The 16,786-nt window shown below is 42.8% G+C and overlaps 1 protein-coding gene across 1 annotated transcript; it reads right to left on the bottom strand.

The window, feature by feature from the left end:
• Nucleotides 1-972: 972 nt before the first annotated feature.
• On the bottom strand, nt 973-15,514 carry LOC140252378 (cell surface glycoprotein CD200 receptor 1-B-like). The gene is made up of 5 exons (XM_072337007.1): nt 15,379-15,514; nt 14,036-14,341; nt 9,391-9,639; nt 8,681-8,780; nt 973-1,054 (listed from the first exon to the last, which is right to left on the bottom strand). Exons 1-5 carry the CDS (start codon nt 15,512-15,514, stop codon nt 973-975), a joined length of 873 nt encoding a protein of 290 aa, XP_072193108.1.
• Between the last annotated feature and the right edge of the window lie 1,272 nt (nt 15,515-16,786).

Here is a 16,786-nt window from a genome sequence, read left to right as displayed (position 1 = left end):
TTGCAGGTAGCACAGCATCATGAAATGACCTGAAACACTCTATGTCAGACAAATACCCTGTTGAGTACAGACGTGAGCTGGGTCAGTGTGGTTTTCTGTGCTTAAACCTCTCATAGCTTTAATACAGATTGCTTACCATGAGCAAATAGCAGCAAAGAGACATTTGAAATGAAGTCCCTTCTGATGCCTATGGTTTATTTGCTAGTCTTTCCTGCTTTGCTGGATTAAAATGATTTGTTGACTGAAGTAACTGTGCACAAATATTCTACACAGAAATCCATGTCTATGTTCAGTCTTAAGTTGTACAGGCTTAACAAGAGATTTTCTGATGCTAAATTCCACAAGTTTTTTGTACAGAGCAATAGTGATGGAATATATAACTCTTCTTCCCCTGATAACTGCTTTCAGCTTGTCTCAGCTGAACTCAGAAGCTTTCTGCCAGAGTAAATACATTCTGCCTAATGGAACTGTGGCTTGTTAGAAAAAAATAATTGAGAAATTGTTAAGATCCATTTATGAATGGAGTCTTCTGAATGAAATGCACACTGTCCATTAATGTCTGGAAGGTGTAGACAAACAAATTTCATTAGGATAGCAGGTACACATTTATTTTCTCATAGCTCTACCCAAAGGCAAACACTTGCTGTACACTAATATTTTCCTACAGTCCTGATTTTATGGAGGGACATTCCAACCGAATCTCCCTGAAGAGGACAGGTTTGGTGTTCTCTGACGTAAAGGAAAATGTTGCTATCCCTACTCCAGTAAAATCTGGGGTAAAAATCCATATTTTTCTTTCAGGGAAAAAAAAAAAAAATCCCATTAAAAATTGCAATTAAAATAAGTAGGAATAGGAGAAAATTACTTACTTTCTTGTGTATTAGCCATTGTTTCCTTTATTGCTGCAGATGAGTGTGAGGAATTGCCTGGATCTGAAGAAGAGAAAAATACAGATCCAATTAAAATTAGCTCCTAGATTCTGGAGTTACTTGCCAATTTCAGGTGCTTCAAGTCCTGGAGGCTGTCCCATTCTTCAGAGGAGTATCGGAAATGACTGCAAACACAGAGCATAACTCACCCAGGAGTGCATTCACCAGCACAACGCCAGGTGTCAAATGAATACAATACCTCACTGCTGTGACATGAGCAGGCATGCAGAATAATTAAGCATCTGCTCAAATGCGAGGGAATCAAGGGAGAACCTGTCTTGTCCTCCAGCCTTTTAGCTGAAGGCACAGAACTGTGTGCAGGCAATTCTAAGCCCCAGCTGTGCTGTTTGCCTCCAAAGTCTCTTCCTCAAGTTGTTTGTTCTCTCTTTCAAATGTAGCCATTATTCATACATTCCCATGTGAATACACTTCTTGCTGTACCTTCAGATATTTTTTCTGTTTGGTTTTTTTCATATCTTGTTGCATGAGAGTACACAGACATGCTAATATTCTTTCTGATGTGCTTGTTGTGTGTACAACCAAGGTAATAGTTCTAAAATACACAATCCGCTCTTTCATCACCATCTCTTGTGTTGAGCAAACTAGCATTTAACTTCTAGGGTGAAAGGAGAGTTTACACTGAGCCAAAACAGCACTTGATTCATTGTGCAGATTTCCTGTGCATCTTTCCTTTTTATATTGCTGGGCTTCAGTCAAGATGTAGACTTCTACATGTTGATTTAAATATGGAATGCTGAGGTTTTTGGGCTCAAGCAAATCGAAATATTCACAAATTCAACATCCGCTGTAAATATATTCTCAGCTCTGCCCTTGGTGCACAATTCCTCTCTGGTCTCTTAGCACTGTGTTGTTTTTTGTTGCTGTTATTGTTGCTGTGTTTAATTTTGTTTGAACTCTGGATGGATTTGCAGTCCATGAATATCTGCTTTATCTGATGCCTGCAGTTTTTGTGTGAGGACAGAGCACCGTGATAGATGCATAAGCATAGCTGAGAAAACCACAGCAAACACACACAGCTATTCTCCTCCAAAAATGGGAACCATCAAACTGCTAAATATGTGGATTTGGGTGGTTTTAGGATTTTCTTTTGTTTGGTTTGTCATTCGGCAATCATGATGACAACTGTTGTCCTAACCAGTGAGAGCAATTGTGTCAGTGTATTCACTGTCCTAACCCAGAAAGTGTCTGTCCTTCTAGGTGATGTCCAGTTCTGGTATGCCTTGTAAAGGTGTCTTGGTGGCTGTGCCTTGCCCTGTGTCTTGATGGGCTGAGCAGCTACTTGGATCTGCCATCTGCTTCAAACCAGATTCCCATCCTCAGCCTGGTGTGTGAGGAAGATGCACAAGTTTCTTTGAGTAGGTTCAGCTGTGAGCTTGCCATCACAGTGTTCTCCTTTAAAATCTACCTGAACTGTTTTGAAGATGACCTTTAAGACCCAGGGGAAATATCAAATTATACCAATCACCAAAAAGCCCCATAGAAGTGACCAGTACGTGTTGGTTTGTTGTTTGGAAACTTTTCACTGGGGATGGCTGTCTTCCTAAGAAAAGCTAAACATTTCCTAAGCTGATCTCTGCCACTTCCTTCCCACACATTTTCACCTCCAAAAAACAAATGAGAACAACAAAGTAAACAGAAAATAACCCCACCATCAGAAGCTCACATCCTTCTCTGTTTCCTTCCCCCAACCCAGCCCAGCAGCGGAGCCGATGCTTTCTCTGCTGCTGTGTTGCTGTCCAGCATCATGACAAGGAAATCTGGGGAGCAGACGCCTGCCTGGTCCCATTTTTTGTGTAATTCCTGCAATGAATCTTCTTCTGTGCTTTTTCCGTTCAAGCTGCTGTCTAATGTGGATGTGCTACCTAGGCATGAGTCTGACAGCAAAGACAAATGGCTGCATGTTCTCCTGACCTCCAGCATTAATAGCTACGTACTAATGAAGGTAGTCAGCCTTGGTCCTTGCTGGACCTTCACAGCACCAAGCCTCCTGTGCTGATAGTCTGGGAAAGCATGTGGAAATAGATAACAGTGACTGTGGCTTCTGCTTGTCCCTTCTTTGCAAACAACTGGGAGAGTATATATTTTGCATTAGACGTTAGGGGATGGGAGGAAACATGTTCTTCCTCTAGTAATGACAAGGCGTTATCAGTATCCAGGCATGATCCCAATTTATTCCTCTCTCAAAAAAATATCAGCTGATATTTTTTCTTTACAGTGTGGTCTTTTGCCAATGCCTGAACACATCCAAAGACAGAATAAGTAACAACAGGGCTTTTAAAACTGCTTTTGGAGAAAGCAGATGTTCCAGATAAAGGAGCCTCTGAATAGCAGAATTAAGTAGAAATGTCTGTTGTTCATTCATCTTTAGACACAAGAAGAGCTCCTTTAATTTAGTCACGCCTTCCCTCACAGTCTGCTCTGGAGTTTCATTGCCACTATAAAGAGAAATTGCCTCCAACGGGAACACAGCATCACTTTCACGCTGGAACACCATCAACATTTGAGAGAACCAAGCAGCCTCTGCTTCACTTGCCCTGTCCCCTCCCTGGCTGTTCCTCACCACTGCAGCAGTACTTCCTCCTTATGGCAATCTTGGGGCAGATCAGACAGGTTGCATGAGTCATAGCACGCAGAAGAAAAGCAGGGTGTTCTACAGGTTGCCGTGAGAGCTTTTCAGGGAGACAGGCGTGGGTTTGTATCCTCATACTGAGCTTTACAAATACTCCGGGGAACTGAGAACACCTTTCATTCTCCCAGTGTTCCATTAACCGTGCTGAAACAGGATTAACAGGGACAAGAGGAGAATTGTGCTAGCGATTTAGTACTAGCAATATGGAAATGCTACACATGGTGATGCTGGAGAGCTCTCAGAGTTCTGCAAGTGAACAGGATGTGAGACGGCTTTATGTAATACTTCGGGATAGGCTCACCAAGCAATAAAAAAAAAGGGTCAGTGGTCAGTTTGCGGTCTCAGTAGCGCATCTGTGCTGCAGAAGAACTGATACTTAGAGCAGTTACTTCATTCTTAGGGTTAAAGGTGCAGTGAGAAAAGTTTGTGTGATTTCTGAATTTGTTAGAACTGCTTCTTCTTTTTACGTATAAGAACAATAACTTAAAACTAGTGTATTAAAAACCAATGACAATCAAAAAAGGCAAGAAATCTTTTCTTGCCGAAGCTTATTGAGTCGTGAACATGGACAAAGAGAAGATCTGGCATCTGGTGAGATAAAGGACAAAACATTCCAGGTCATTCCAATAACTGCCCAGGAGATGAGACCGAAACTCAGAATGTAGAAAGCTTGGGTAGCTTTATCCTCAGTCCAGCAGAAGGTTTGTGATGGCTTTGAGAATAAATAGACCAAGGAATGGTGGCAAGGTTGATCATATCATCCTGTGGATTCTACTGTAAGAGTTTGATCTCTTTCACCTCTGAAGGAGGACGGAGAAACTCTGAGCTGTTTGAATGGAAACTGCAGTAAAGAATGCTATTAATTTTTCTTTCTGGCAAAAGTCAAACACCATATGCTAGCCCCAAACAATACAGCAAGTCTCAGATTCACATCTTGCATGCTGCTGCTGACACTGGTGGTATATTGCTAACCTAGGGGATAACTTTGTTGGCATCTCTGAAACGTTGAGTTGTCTTACAGTTGATGAAGAGAGAGAAGAAAAAAGAAGAGTCTTATCTGTGTATCGTTTGTCTGTAATTTGCTTAGTAAAAGTCAAGCAGAGTTGTAGCTCTGCAGGTTGTCTTACGGTAAAATACAACCATTGGTGGAGCAGCTGTGTGTCCGCATGTGAGTTTGTATGTACACATCCGCAGCGCTTGTTCGAATGCTGCAGAGAAGCAGTTTAGCTGAGTACTACTTGCATGCAGTCAGTTGATGCGCACTGTGGAAACTTACCAGGATAACTACAAATATCAGAGTCAGTGTGGTTTTCTGCTGGCTTTTGATAAGGCAGTTAGGTTACCACAGTGAATTAGCAGGAACTTGTTTAGCAGTGCAGTGTGTTTATTCTTCTCTTGTCCCTGAGTTCATTTGCATTGTGTGTCGGTTGTGCAAAGTTCAAGATCTCCGGTGACCAAATAGCTGTATGTGACAGCAGATGGTCACAATGGGGCTGTGTCTGTGAGCATGGAATGGAATCATCGACTGTGTTCATCGACTGCCATGGCCAGAAACAGGAAGTGATTTACAGCTGCACCAGAAAAAGGCGAGGAGAAGCAAGGTAGTGGTAAATAAACCAGTGATTTCAGCTAGGAAGTGGAGGCCAAGCTAGTTTGCTATTCAAAGAAAAAACAATACATCTTCCAAGTTAATAGGACTTATGGGCAAGCAGTTATGTGTCTTGAAATGCTTTATACCTATTTTCATCTGTCTAGGTGCACTTGGTATGCCTGAAACCAAGGGAAGGCCAGGGACAGCCCCACCAGAGGAGTTGCAGTGCTGGACCTGTTGCTCACCAATTAAAGTGAGCTGACTGTTGACATCAAGATTGGAAGCTGCTAGGGCTGAAATGACCACGCGGTGTTGGAGTTCACACTTTTGAGGGACATCAGATAGACAAAGAGTAAAATCAGGGAGATTTAGATGTAGATTTAGAAGTAACTTGTTGAAGAGCCAGCTTCCAGCTCGATCAGGCAGTTAATCAACAAAATCCTCTGGGATTGATGCCCCCTCCGACTGTAAGCAAAGATCATGTTTGTGACAACCTGAGGAACCTGAACATCTGTAAGTCCATTGGTCCCAATGAGATGCATCCCAGAGTCCTAAGGAAACTGGCTAACACAGTCACCAAGCCACCCTTGATGATATCAAGAGTCAGGTGAAGCCCCCGGTGACTGAGAAAAAGGCAACGTCACAACCATTTTTAAGAAGAATAGAAAGGATGACCCGGGGAACTACTGACCTGACAGCCTTAAGTCAGTACGGTGGAAGATCATGGAGTAGATCCTCCTGGCAGCTATTCTATGGTATGTGGAAGAGAGGAAGGTAATCTGGGATAACCAGCATGGATACACCAAGAGCAAGTCCTGCCTGACCAATCTGGTTGCTTTTATGATGTCATAACTGCATCAGAGGACAAGGGGTGAGCCAATGCCATCTATCTGGACTTCAGTGCGGCCTTTCAACTCTTCAGCAGAGTCTGTGGTGACAGGACAAGGCAAGATGGTTTCAAACTAAAAGAGAAGAGATGTAGACTGGATATGAGGAAAACGGTTTTTTACAGTAAGGGTAGTGAAGCACTGGAACGAGTTGCTCAGAGAGGTGGTAGATGCCCTGTCTCTGGAGACATTCTAGGTCAGGCTGGATGGGACCTGATGAGCAACCTGATCTAGCTGTAGGTGTCCCTCTTCATTGCAGGGAGTTGGACTCAAATGCTTTTATGATTTTATTCTCTATGCATCACTGGTTGTGGCAGTTTATCATCATCTGGAAGATGACACACAAGGACTCTTTCGTGATAGAGCCAGTAGGATGTGTTTAAAAAAACTGCTACAGATATCTGTGTTCCGTGGGCTGCAGCTCTCTTTTATGCAAAGAGGTAAATGAGAGTGTAAAGCTTAGATCTCAGGACTGTAATATCTTTGATGCCTCAGATGGCAGTAACTACTCAAGGTCAGATATTCTCTATCCTCTTTGTTGTTGTTGTTGCTTGTGGTGATAAGTCATTTTCATAATGAAATACCAAATTCTTCCAGTGAAAATAACAGATCTGCTCAAATTTAGCTTCAGTCCTGCATAGCCATCTTGGGAAAGCTGCTATTGTTAGTATGCAAGAAAATTTCTTCTGATGTATCTGAGCCAGTCAAATAGGATACTTGAATACTAGGGTAGGATACCGTGTACTTAAAACTGAGTGACTTCCTTTTATACAACATGAATTTTTTTCCAATTGTTTATTTGCATGAGTGATGGCATCCATGGTTGCTTTAGAGAGAAAGAAAAAGCTGACAAAGGTCAGGTGGGATCTGCCCTGCAAGCTATATTTCTGCACAGTTACACTGGCTGCTTCGCGGATGTTTGCTTCATCTGCCTGAATGCTTTGACACTGTGATTCGCTGTGGCATCTCACATTGCTGACTGAAGCATATAGGGAGTTTCTTTCATCTCTGCTCAGGTGCTGAGTTAGAAATAGCCCTGGATGGCTACGCACATGGGATATGCTTTGGCTTTTATGGGTTCCTCTTCTTTCTGGAAAACAAGACATCAGTACCATAAATGTGAGGACTAGGATTTTCTGAGGAATGCAATTCTGGGCTCTAGGAATGTAAGAACAGAATTCCTCCAATTTATTACTTTTGGAGGGGAATTTCAGAAACATGAGGCTTTATATCTGTAGCCTCATGTGAGAATACTTTAGTTCTGTTTCTGCATTACTTGTTTGTGCTGTAACTCTGGACAGCAGTAGCACCTTGTGGCAGAGAGGCTAGCTCTGATAACTGGCCATGCTGCCAGATTGCTGCCAGAACTCTGGAACAGTTACAGCCTGATTCTGATCTTGTGCAATACTTCCTGCATTTCTGCATTGGCCCTGCCTTCCTTACTTTTGTTTGAGAAAGACAAGATTGTCCAAAAGTGTGTATCCAACCTCCAGAAGATACTTTGTTGTCATTTAATCTTCATAGCCCAGAAATCCTGTTTTTTTCTATCCGATCGATGGAACTGAACAGACCGTTCCTTTTGTATTTTTGCTACTGGAAGAAGTATGGAAGCAAGAGGTGGGGTCTCTGGCACCAATGAATGAATTCTAAGAGCAGCTGTGAAGATACAGACCTCCAATGAAGCTGCGTGAGCATGTGCTGAGCTGGCTCACTTGTGACAGATTCTGAGATGACTGCACGTGATGTGAAATAGCACCAGAAGCCCTCGTAAACGTCTCTAGGTGTGACCAAAGGGGATTTGCATGTATCACATCCTGCGCATACCTTGCATAACAGAATATGCAGAGGTGAAGAACAGCCAAAAGGAAAAAGGAGGCCAGCAGACAAGCAAGGCTGATGACACAGTGAAGAAACCATGCAATGTGGTCTAAAGTGAAACAGTTACTTTAGGTACACCTCACAAACCATCTACTACGTGCCTGTAGCAGGATCGAACCTTCTAGAATATATTCTTTGCTGTGTACTTCTGAATAAGACTAACTTCAGCCTTCTTTTTGGAAAGGAAGAGTACCATGTTTATCTTCTTGCCTAGAAAGAGCGCTTTTCAATTCTGACAGCACAAACATTAACGTTCCCCACACCAACAAATTTTCACTGGAAACTTCAGCTCAGCTGCATGGTTCCTGCTGCAGTCATGCAACTGCCATTGATGTCCTAGTGCAGGAACAGAGGGCTAAACAGGACACTGAACACACAAAGGGAAGCTGAACGAGAGAGAGACCGACGACCGACAGGCTCTCACAGTACCTGAAGTATGGATTTACTCTGCCAGTTTCCTGACAGAATAAAGAGTTTCCATTCAATGTAGCATGCAATATAATGAGTATCCCTTGCCAACATCTAACCATCTATGGTTTCTACTCAGTGCCATTATTCAGTGAAGATGTGTGCAGTGCACAATTACTGCAGCAGAAAGTCAAAATATTTGATATGGTTCATTCACCCACAGTAGTTACCCTGAGCAGCACAGAGTGACAGAATCATTTGATTTCAAGACACGAGCAGTATTTAAAGCTTTCTGCTAACACCAGACAAGTTTTCCTTAGCCCCACATTGTACATACCTGTAACCATGAAGCTTTAAATAGTAAATGGCAGCTTCAAAGGTGATGATCATCAGGAAACCAACAAAGATGGCTATACATGGTATAAGGTGTCTGTGTGCTAAACACAATGAATTAGTCTTAGTTGTGTCTTCTTACTGCTCTGTTTCTTTAATATTTCAGTGTAAGCATAAAGCTGCTTTAGCACATGCATTTTCAGTGTGCTTGTAAAATAAAATCCTCTTTAGCAAAAGGGAAAGTCATTAATGAAAGCTATCTGAGAAACAACAATGTTGTTTGTGTCAGATACAAAACAGAAGGCCCAAATTCCGCAGTGAACCACTCACGACATGTCTGCACTATGAGCCTCACACAAGGACTCAGCATATCTCCATGTTGTGATTCATAACTCAGAATGAAGTTATTTATTTGTTTCTGCTAACCATTTGGTATTTGGTCTCTGTCTTACCATGCTCTGAGGCTGCTTCCTACAGCTTTCCAACTACCAAAAGAACACTAATGCAACAATGTACTTCCCTCTTAGGGAAAAAAAAACACTTGGAACATGTGACTGGAACACAAACAAATTGTCAAAGTTTATGACCAAAAGTGCTATGGGATGACACTTGTCTTTGTAGAATTTCACTGTAGGTGTCTGTAGCTGTAGAGCAAGAATGTGAACAGGGGGCTAAACAGGACTTCGAACACTGAGCACACAAAAGGATGCTTACATGGGAAGCAGGCTATGGACTTGGTCTCGTTCAGAGTTGCATGGGACACAGTGCAGGTAGGATTCTTCCCACTGGTGCTCTGTGCTGTGAACCTGCTGAGAACAGTCACTGTCCCGTTATCGTGGCTGTCTGCTCTGGGTGTGGAGTTGCTCTCTGGGACCCACCAGATCTCAGCAGCTGGCTTCACTGTCTCTGCCTCGCACACAGGGTTCCCGTGGTCATCGCAGTACAGAGCCATCCTTGGGGAAACTGCAAAGTACCGGGAAGGGGGGAGATGCATGTGCATTGCTGCAAAGGGATAGTTTTATCGACTACCCAAAAGGAGCATAGCAAGAAGAGAGGTGGAAGTGCCATCTCATCACAGCAGTGTGTTCCAAAGTGACGGGAGACAAGGATGGTGTATCTTTTTTCATTTTGGACAGTTCTCCTGCTGCAAGGGAAACTGTTGATCACAGCCTGAACCCCTGATTAACCACCTGAGGCAAGCGACGAGTCAGCTGCAGGAGCACAAGTGAAGGTAACTCAGCTGTGCTCCCGGAAGGGGTGGAGCTTGACTCCAGCTCTCCCAGATCCTATTTACAAGCTGACCACCACTAAGGTAGCATCTCTTTCTGGAGATTGCTCCTTTGTGGAGTCCTTGCGGTGTGCCTTGACATTGGCGAGCACCTACCTTGAAGGTGTCAGTGTTGGTGACTCCTTTTGCTTAGTTACCCTCTAGCTGTTTGTTTCCATCTATATTTGTACTATTCCAACCATACAATACCATACTTGTATTATTTCCACCGTACACCTGCATTTGAGTGAAATTCCATGGCCACGTGACCTGAGAGAAGGTATCCCTGGACATGGAGGTTGGCAATTCACTACAATACAGGGCTGTATTAGATTTGTCCCAGGCAGCCATTGCTGAGTGACTGCAGCATAACAGTGTGCTCATTCAGAATCCTTCGTTAGAGTACTGAATATTGCTTCACGCTCATCACTTATAACTCTACAGGGAAGGAAGAAGCAACAGAAGGAAAGAGAGTTTTGTCAAATAAGGAAAGAGAAGAAGCTGAATTATTCTGAATGACATACATGACCATTCATTCCTATGAGAAAGCTCCACTTCTTCCTGCACACTTCTTCCAGTGCACAAGGAGAGGAGCTTTGTATGCCCAGGCCTGGACACAGTCCTCTGCAGAACAGTGAAATGAAAAAGGCGACCCTTACCTAGCACAGTCAGGTGATAATGGCGGTCGAAATTCCCGTCTGCATTCATCACTTCACAGGTGTAATTTCCCTCATCAGCCATTCTTATTTGCTGTATCACAAGTGCCTGATCCCAGTCTGGTGTGGATCTCCAGTTTATTCTGTTACTGCAGTTGGTTCTTTCTGCCTTGTGACCCTTCAAGTATGCCAAGCTGCACTGGCGTCCAGTCTTGAGGTTTATTTTCCATGTTACCAAAGTTATATTTGTTTTGTTCTGGCAGGTCATCACAGTGCTGTGACCCAGGTTTGCTGACACTCTGTTAATTCCTGGAGGAGACAAGGAAAGAGGAGGATGTATGAAAAGGTGCTCTAGGATGTCACGTGTGGCCTCAGAGTTCTGGTCTGTGCTTCACACGGAAATGTCAGCCGTGCTACATTCTGGAGTGAGGCCTTGTCTTTGTTTATCCAGATGTTGTCTGTCATCTGCTGTTGCAGTTGTGGATTGTGAAACCAGTGGGCTATTACAGTCTGCTCTATCAACATATTTCCCAGTGGGACATATTGGTTGAGAGAGATACTGGAAGAAAATCGTGCTCCAGCACGTTGGTCAGCAATTTATTCTGATGTATTGAACTTTTTTCTCGTTGCTTAAACATTTGTAGTGTAGCATTCATTTAGTAGTTCCCTGCCTCTTGTTACCCATGTGCCTCTGTGCTCTCTGTCAAATTCTGTATAGTTGCCACTTTTCCAGGTTTGGAGCCTACTTTGTCTTTGCTTTTGTCACTTGGATCAGATTCTCTACTGGCAGTCTTTCGTCAGAAAGCCTTTGATTTCTACTGTCCCAATGGGTAGCAAGGATACAAACTGATCTCGTTTTCCTTTTTCTGGAGGAAGAGATAGCCCATTTTCTTAAGGTACTGTCTACCGTCATGAGAAGTACAGTAAACATGGTTATCTATTTTCCTCAACTGAACACGTTTTTTATCCTCTTATTAGACATCTAAAATGTTGGATCATAAAATGAGCAATTTTGCAGGTAGCACAGCATCATGAAATGACCTGAAACACTCTATGTCAGACAAATGCCCTGTTGAGTAAAGACGTGAGCTGGTTGAATGTGGTTTTCTGTGCTTAAACCTCTCGTAGCTTTAATACAGATTGCTTACCATGAGCAAATAGCAGCAAAGAGACATTTGAAACGAAGTCCTTTCTGATGCCTATGGTATATATGCTAGTTTTTCCTGCTTTGCTGGATTAAAATGATTCACTGACTGAAGTAACTGTGCACAGATATTCTACACAGAAATCCATGTTTATGTTCAGTCTTAAGTTGTACAGGCTTAACAAGAGATTTTCTGATGCTAAATTCCACAAGTTTTTTGTACAGAGCAATAGTGATGGAATATATAACTCTTCTTCCCCTGATAACTGCTTTCAGCTTGTCTCAGCTGAACTCAGAAGCTTTCTGCCAGAGTAAATACATTCTGCCTAATGGAACTGTGGCTTGTTAGAAAAAAAAAATTGAGAAATTGTTAAGATCCATTTATGAATGGAGTCTTCTGAATGAAATGCACACTGTCCATTAATGTCTGGAAGGTGCAGACAAACAAATTCCATTAGGATAGCAGGTACACATTTATTTTCTCATAGCTCTACCCAAAGGCAAACACTTGCTGTACACTCATATTTTCCTACAGTCCTGAATTTATGGTGGGAGATTCCAACCGAATCTCTCAGAAGAGGACAGGTTTGGTGTTCTCTGACGTAAAGGAAAATGTTACTATCCCTACTCCAGTAAAATCTGGGGTAAAAATCCATATTTTTCTTTCAGGATAAATAAATAAATAATGATTCCCATTAAGAATTGCAATTAAAATAAGTAGGAATAGGAGAAAATTACTTACTTTCTTGTGTATTAGCCATTGTTTCCTTTACTGCTGCAGATGAGTGTGAGGAATTGCCTGGATCTGAAGAAGAGAAAAATACAGATTCAATTAAAATTAGCTCCTAGATTCTGGAGTTACTTGCCAATTTCAGGTGCTTCAAGTCCTGGAGGCTGTCCCAATCTTCAGAGCAGTATCGGAAATGACTGCAAACACAAAGCATAACTCACCCAGGAGTGCATTCACCAGCACAGCGCCAGGTGTCAAATTAATACAATACCTCACTGCTGTGACATGAGCAGGCATGCAGAATAATTAAGCAATTGCTTAATCTAATCCATTTGCCTTAATTTGCTGTGCAAATGCGAGGGAATCAAGGGAGAACCTGTCTTGTCCTCCAGCCTTTTAGCTGAAGGCACAGAACTGTGTGCAGGCAATTCTAAGCCCCAGCTGTGCTGTTTGCCTCCAAAGTCTCTTCCTCGAGTTGTTTCTTCTCTCTTTCAAATGTAGCCATTATTCATACATTCCCATGTGAATACACTTCTTGCTCTACCTTCAGATATTTTTTCTGTTGGTTTTTTTCATATCTTTGTGCATGAGAGTACACAGACATGCTAATATTCCTTCTGATTTTCTTGTTGTGTGTACAACCAAGGTAATAGTTCTATAATACACAATCCACTCTTTCATCACCTTCTCTTGTGTTGAGCAAACAGTAGCATTTAACTTCTAGGGTGAAAGGAGAGTTTTCACTGAGCCAAAACAGCACGTGATTCATTGTGCAGATTTCTGGTGCATCTTTCCTTTTTATATTGCTGGGCTTCAGTCAAGATGCAGACTTCTACATGTTGATTTAAATATGGAATGCTGAGGCTTTTGGGCTCAAGCAAATCGAAATATTCACAAATTCGACATCCACCATAAATATATTCTCAGCTCTGCCCTTGGTGCACAATTCCTCTCCGGTCTCATAGCACTGTGTTGTTTTTTATTGTTGTTGCTGTTATTGTTGCTGTGTTTAATTTTGTTTGAACTCTGGATGGATTTTCAGTCCATGAATATCTGCTTTTACCCTCTATCTATTTGTTTCCATCTATATTTGTACTATTCCAACCATACAATACCATACTTGTATTATTTCCACCATACACCTGCATTTGAGTGAAATACCATGGCCACGTGCCCTGTGAGAAGGTATCCCTGGACATGGAGGTTGGTAATTCACTACAATACAGCACTAAATTAGACTTGTCCCAAGCAGCCATTGCTGAGTGACTGCAGCATAACAGTGTGCTCATTCAGAATCCTTCTTTAGAGTACTGAATATTGCTTCACACTCATCACTTATAACTACAGGGGAGGAAGAAGCAACAGAAGGAAAGAGAGTTTTGTCAAATTGGGAAAGAGAAGAAGCTGAATTATTCTGAATGAAATACGTGACCATTCATTCCTATGAGAAAGCTCCACTTCTTCCTGCACACTTCTTCCAGTGCACAAGGAGAGGAGCTTTGTATGCCCAGGCCTGGACACAGTCCTCTGGAGAGCAGTGAAATGAGGAAGGCGACCCTTACCTAGCACAGTCAGGTGATAATGGATGTGGAAATTCCCGTCTGCATTCACCACTTCACAGGTGTAATTTCCCTCATCAGCCATTCTTATTTGCTGTATCTCAAGTGCCTGATCCCAGTCTGGTCTGGATCTCCAGTTTATTCTGTTACTGCAGTTGATTTTTTCTGCCTTGTGACCCTTCAAGTATGTCAGGCTGCACTGGCCTCCAGACTTGGGGTTTATTTTCCATGTTACCATAGTTATATTTGTTTTGTTAAGGCAGGTCATCACAGTGCTGTGACCCAGGTTTGCTGACACTCTGTCAATTCCTGGAGGAGACAAGGAAAGAGGAGGATGTATGAAAAGGTGCTGTAGGATGTCACGTATGGCCTCAGAGTTCTGGTCTGTGCTTCACACGGAAATGTCAGCCATGCTACATTCTGGAGTGAGGTCCTGTCTCTGCTAGCCCAAGAGCTGTGTGTGTCATTTTAGACAGAAACCAATTGCCAAATTCATGGCTGTGTTTGCCAACTTGGTCCTTGATTTTACTCCTGTCCTCTATACAGCCCTTTCCCTAAGCCAATGGATAAGTAACAGGGCTTGAAAGCGAAGGCTGGCTGAGCCCATTGGCGTGGGAAGGTTTCTTGGGGTGCTCTTCCCTCAGCATCACTGCCCAGTACAGGAGAAAAATGGACACTGAGCCCTGTTTTGTTGTACATATGCAGCTCTCCTAATCAGGTCAAGCACTGGAGTCAAATTCTGTCCTGCCACTCTAAAACTTATTTGAACCAGTTTCCCTGATTGTAGTGCTGTCAAATGAGAAATGACAAAGTGGAAGAGTAAATACAACATTTAGCCGAGAAGAAAACACACACCTGTTTGGATGGAGAAACCCCTGACGGACTCAAGATCACTGCCCCACAGCACTCTGTCCTACCCAGTCCCAACAAAAGCCAACATACAAAAACAAAAATGCACAAAAATCAAAGGGAAAATAAAAAAAACATACAAAAAAAAGAACCCATGAATTTGCAAAGTTAGTGCATAGTTATTGTATGAGAAGGAGCTGAAAGCGTATTGCTATATTTTCAGATCCCACATTTATGGAACTGAGATTATTTTTTTTAAATGAATTTGTGAATCACAGTAAGTGTTAAACTCTCGCAGGTTATTGGTTTCCCATCAGAAATTCCAATTGTCAATTTCTAAAGATCCCTTTCCTTAATTTTTGGGTTTTTTTTAATGTGTTTTTTCTTTTTGTTGTTGTTTTCCATCTGAAGAATCAATAAGAAGATCATTGTGATGCACTGCTCCTTCCTCCTCAGCCCTTAATACTCATTTGATCCCAAAATACTGCCATAACTACCTGAAGCTCCTGTGACTGCAGTGCTGGTGAGCAGAACAATAGTCCATGTGATGTTCCTGACCACTTCCAAGGCAGCTCTTGTGTTCATGGGTGACGCAGGCTTCTTGCAGCATCCAGCTTGCTGTGAGATCCCCATCTTCCCCTGCTAGGGATGTACAGCAGTTAGAGCCACTGCTCTTTCTGTGCTCATACGGACCTCTGACTGTAGCCACAGCTTGATGGTTATTCAGATGAAGAAGCTTCTTCCTGTGCAGTGAATTGGTCGGCGTAAAGGAAATGCTATCAGTATTTGTTTTCTGCTTTCTGGACTTCCACATAACATTACTAAGAGAAGATAAGATCTGTAGCAGAACTTGCAAAGTATAAGCAGAGTGATTTTTATGCCTGGCTCTGATCCGACAGTGAGGATTTTATCATTAAGAATGGGGGGAAGGTTATTCTTATCCTATTTTGCCTGTTCCTAAGGGGACATGGATCTTCCACCTGCAGCAGCCACAGCTGTTTTATGGATGTCCATGGCTGTGCTGAAATGCACATGCTTGAAAGGGCTTTGGTCTTCTGGTCAAATAGACACAAAACTTCCACAGATGAGGGAACCATGGGCAAGAAGGCAGACATCTCATCATCATCCCCCCTCCAAATTGCAGGTAACAGCTGTGAAGGGGGCACAGCACCCATTGATGGCTCAAAGGTAAAGCTGGGTAAGTTCAAGAGGAAAGTTGGGCTTCCCATGTTCACAGTTCCTGTATTTGGAATAGCCAACAGTGGTGATACACTGAAATTTTCATCTCTGCTGTTGCAAGCAATTTCAGCTGCCTTAGTCAATGCAGCCTCCGCTGTGTGGTTTGGAGGTCATGCGCAACAAGAATTTACCATGTTTAGGCATGAGCCCAAGATGGAAAGAACATATTTAACACTGATGCAGATATCCCTGTAGCATGGGAGCTTCAGCCACCTCCTCTTGAGCAACGGAGCTTAGCACTAAAGGATGGAGGCAGAAAACATGACCTGAGCCATGGAAACTGGAAACGCTGAGGTTCATATTCTCCTAATTAGTGTCTTGTTTTTTCAGCTTGAACTACAAGCTGCTCACGGCACAGCAAATTACTGCATGACTGCGATGAAGGCCATACAGGTGCAATATGGACGGGGTACAGTGGGGAGGGTGGCTGCTGTTTCTCAGTTTTGGAAGTTCAGCCTTTGTCATCATTTAGCAGTGGAGCCACGCAGCATGGTCATATGGTGGCAAGAGCATCACTGGTGCATCACTGGTGCATCACTGGTGCATCACTGGTGCATCACTGGTGCATCACTGGTGCATCACTGGTGCATCACTGGTGCATCACTGGTGCATCACTGGTGCATCACTGGTGCATCACTGGTGCATCGCAGGCAGTTGCTCTGTGCA

This window comes from Excalfactoria chinensis, chromosome 1 (assembly GCF_039878825.1).
Source record: "Excalfactoria chinensis isolate bCotChi1 chromosome 1, bCotChi1.hap2, whole genome shotgun sequence".
Lineage (NCBI taxonomy): Eukaryota > Metazoa > Chordata > Aves > Galliformes > Phasianidae > Excalfactoria > Excalfactoria chinensis.
This window is presented reverse-complemented; position numbering and strand designations above follow the sequence as displayed.

Bases quoted from the DNA above. Each gene is read 5' to 3' on its own strand.
- LOC140252378 (XM_072337007.1), bottom strand. From the start codon at position 15,514: ATGGGGATCTCACAGCAAGCTGGATGCTGCAAGAAGCCTGCGTCACCC. The intron at 14,342-15,378 runs GTAGTTATGGCA...TGTCTCCTCCAG, and splicing joins TGCAGTCACAGGAGCTTCAG to GAATTGACAGAGTGTCAGCA. The intron at 9,640-14,035 runs GTAAGGGTCGCC...GGTACTTTGCAG, and splicing joins TTATCACCTGACTGTGCTAG to TTTCCCCAAGGATGGCTCTG.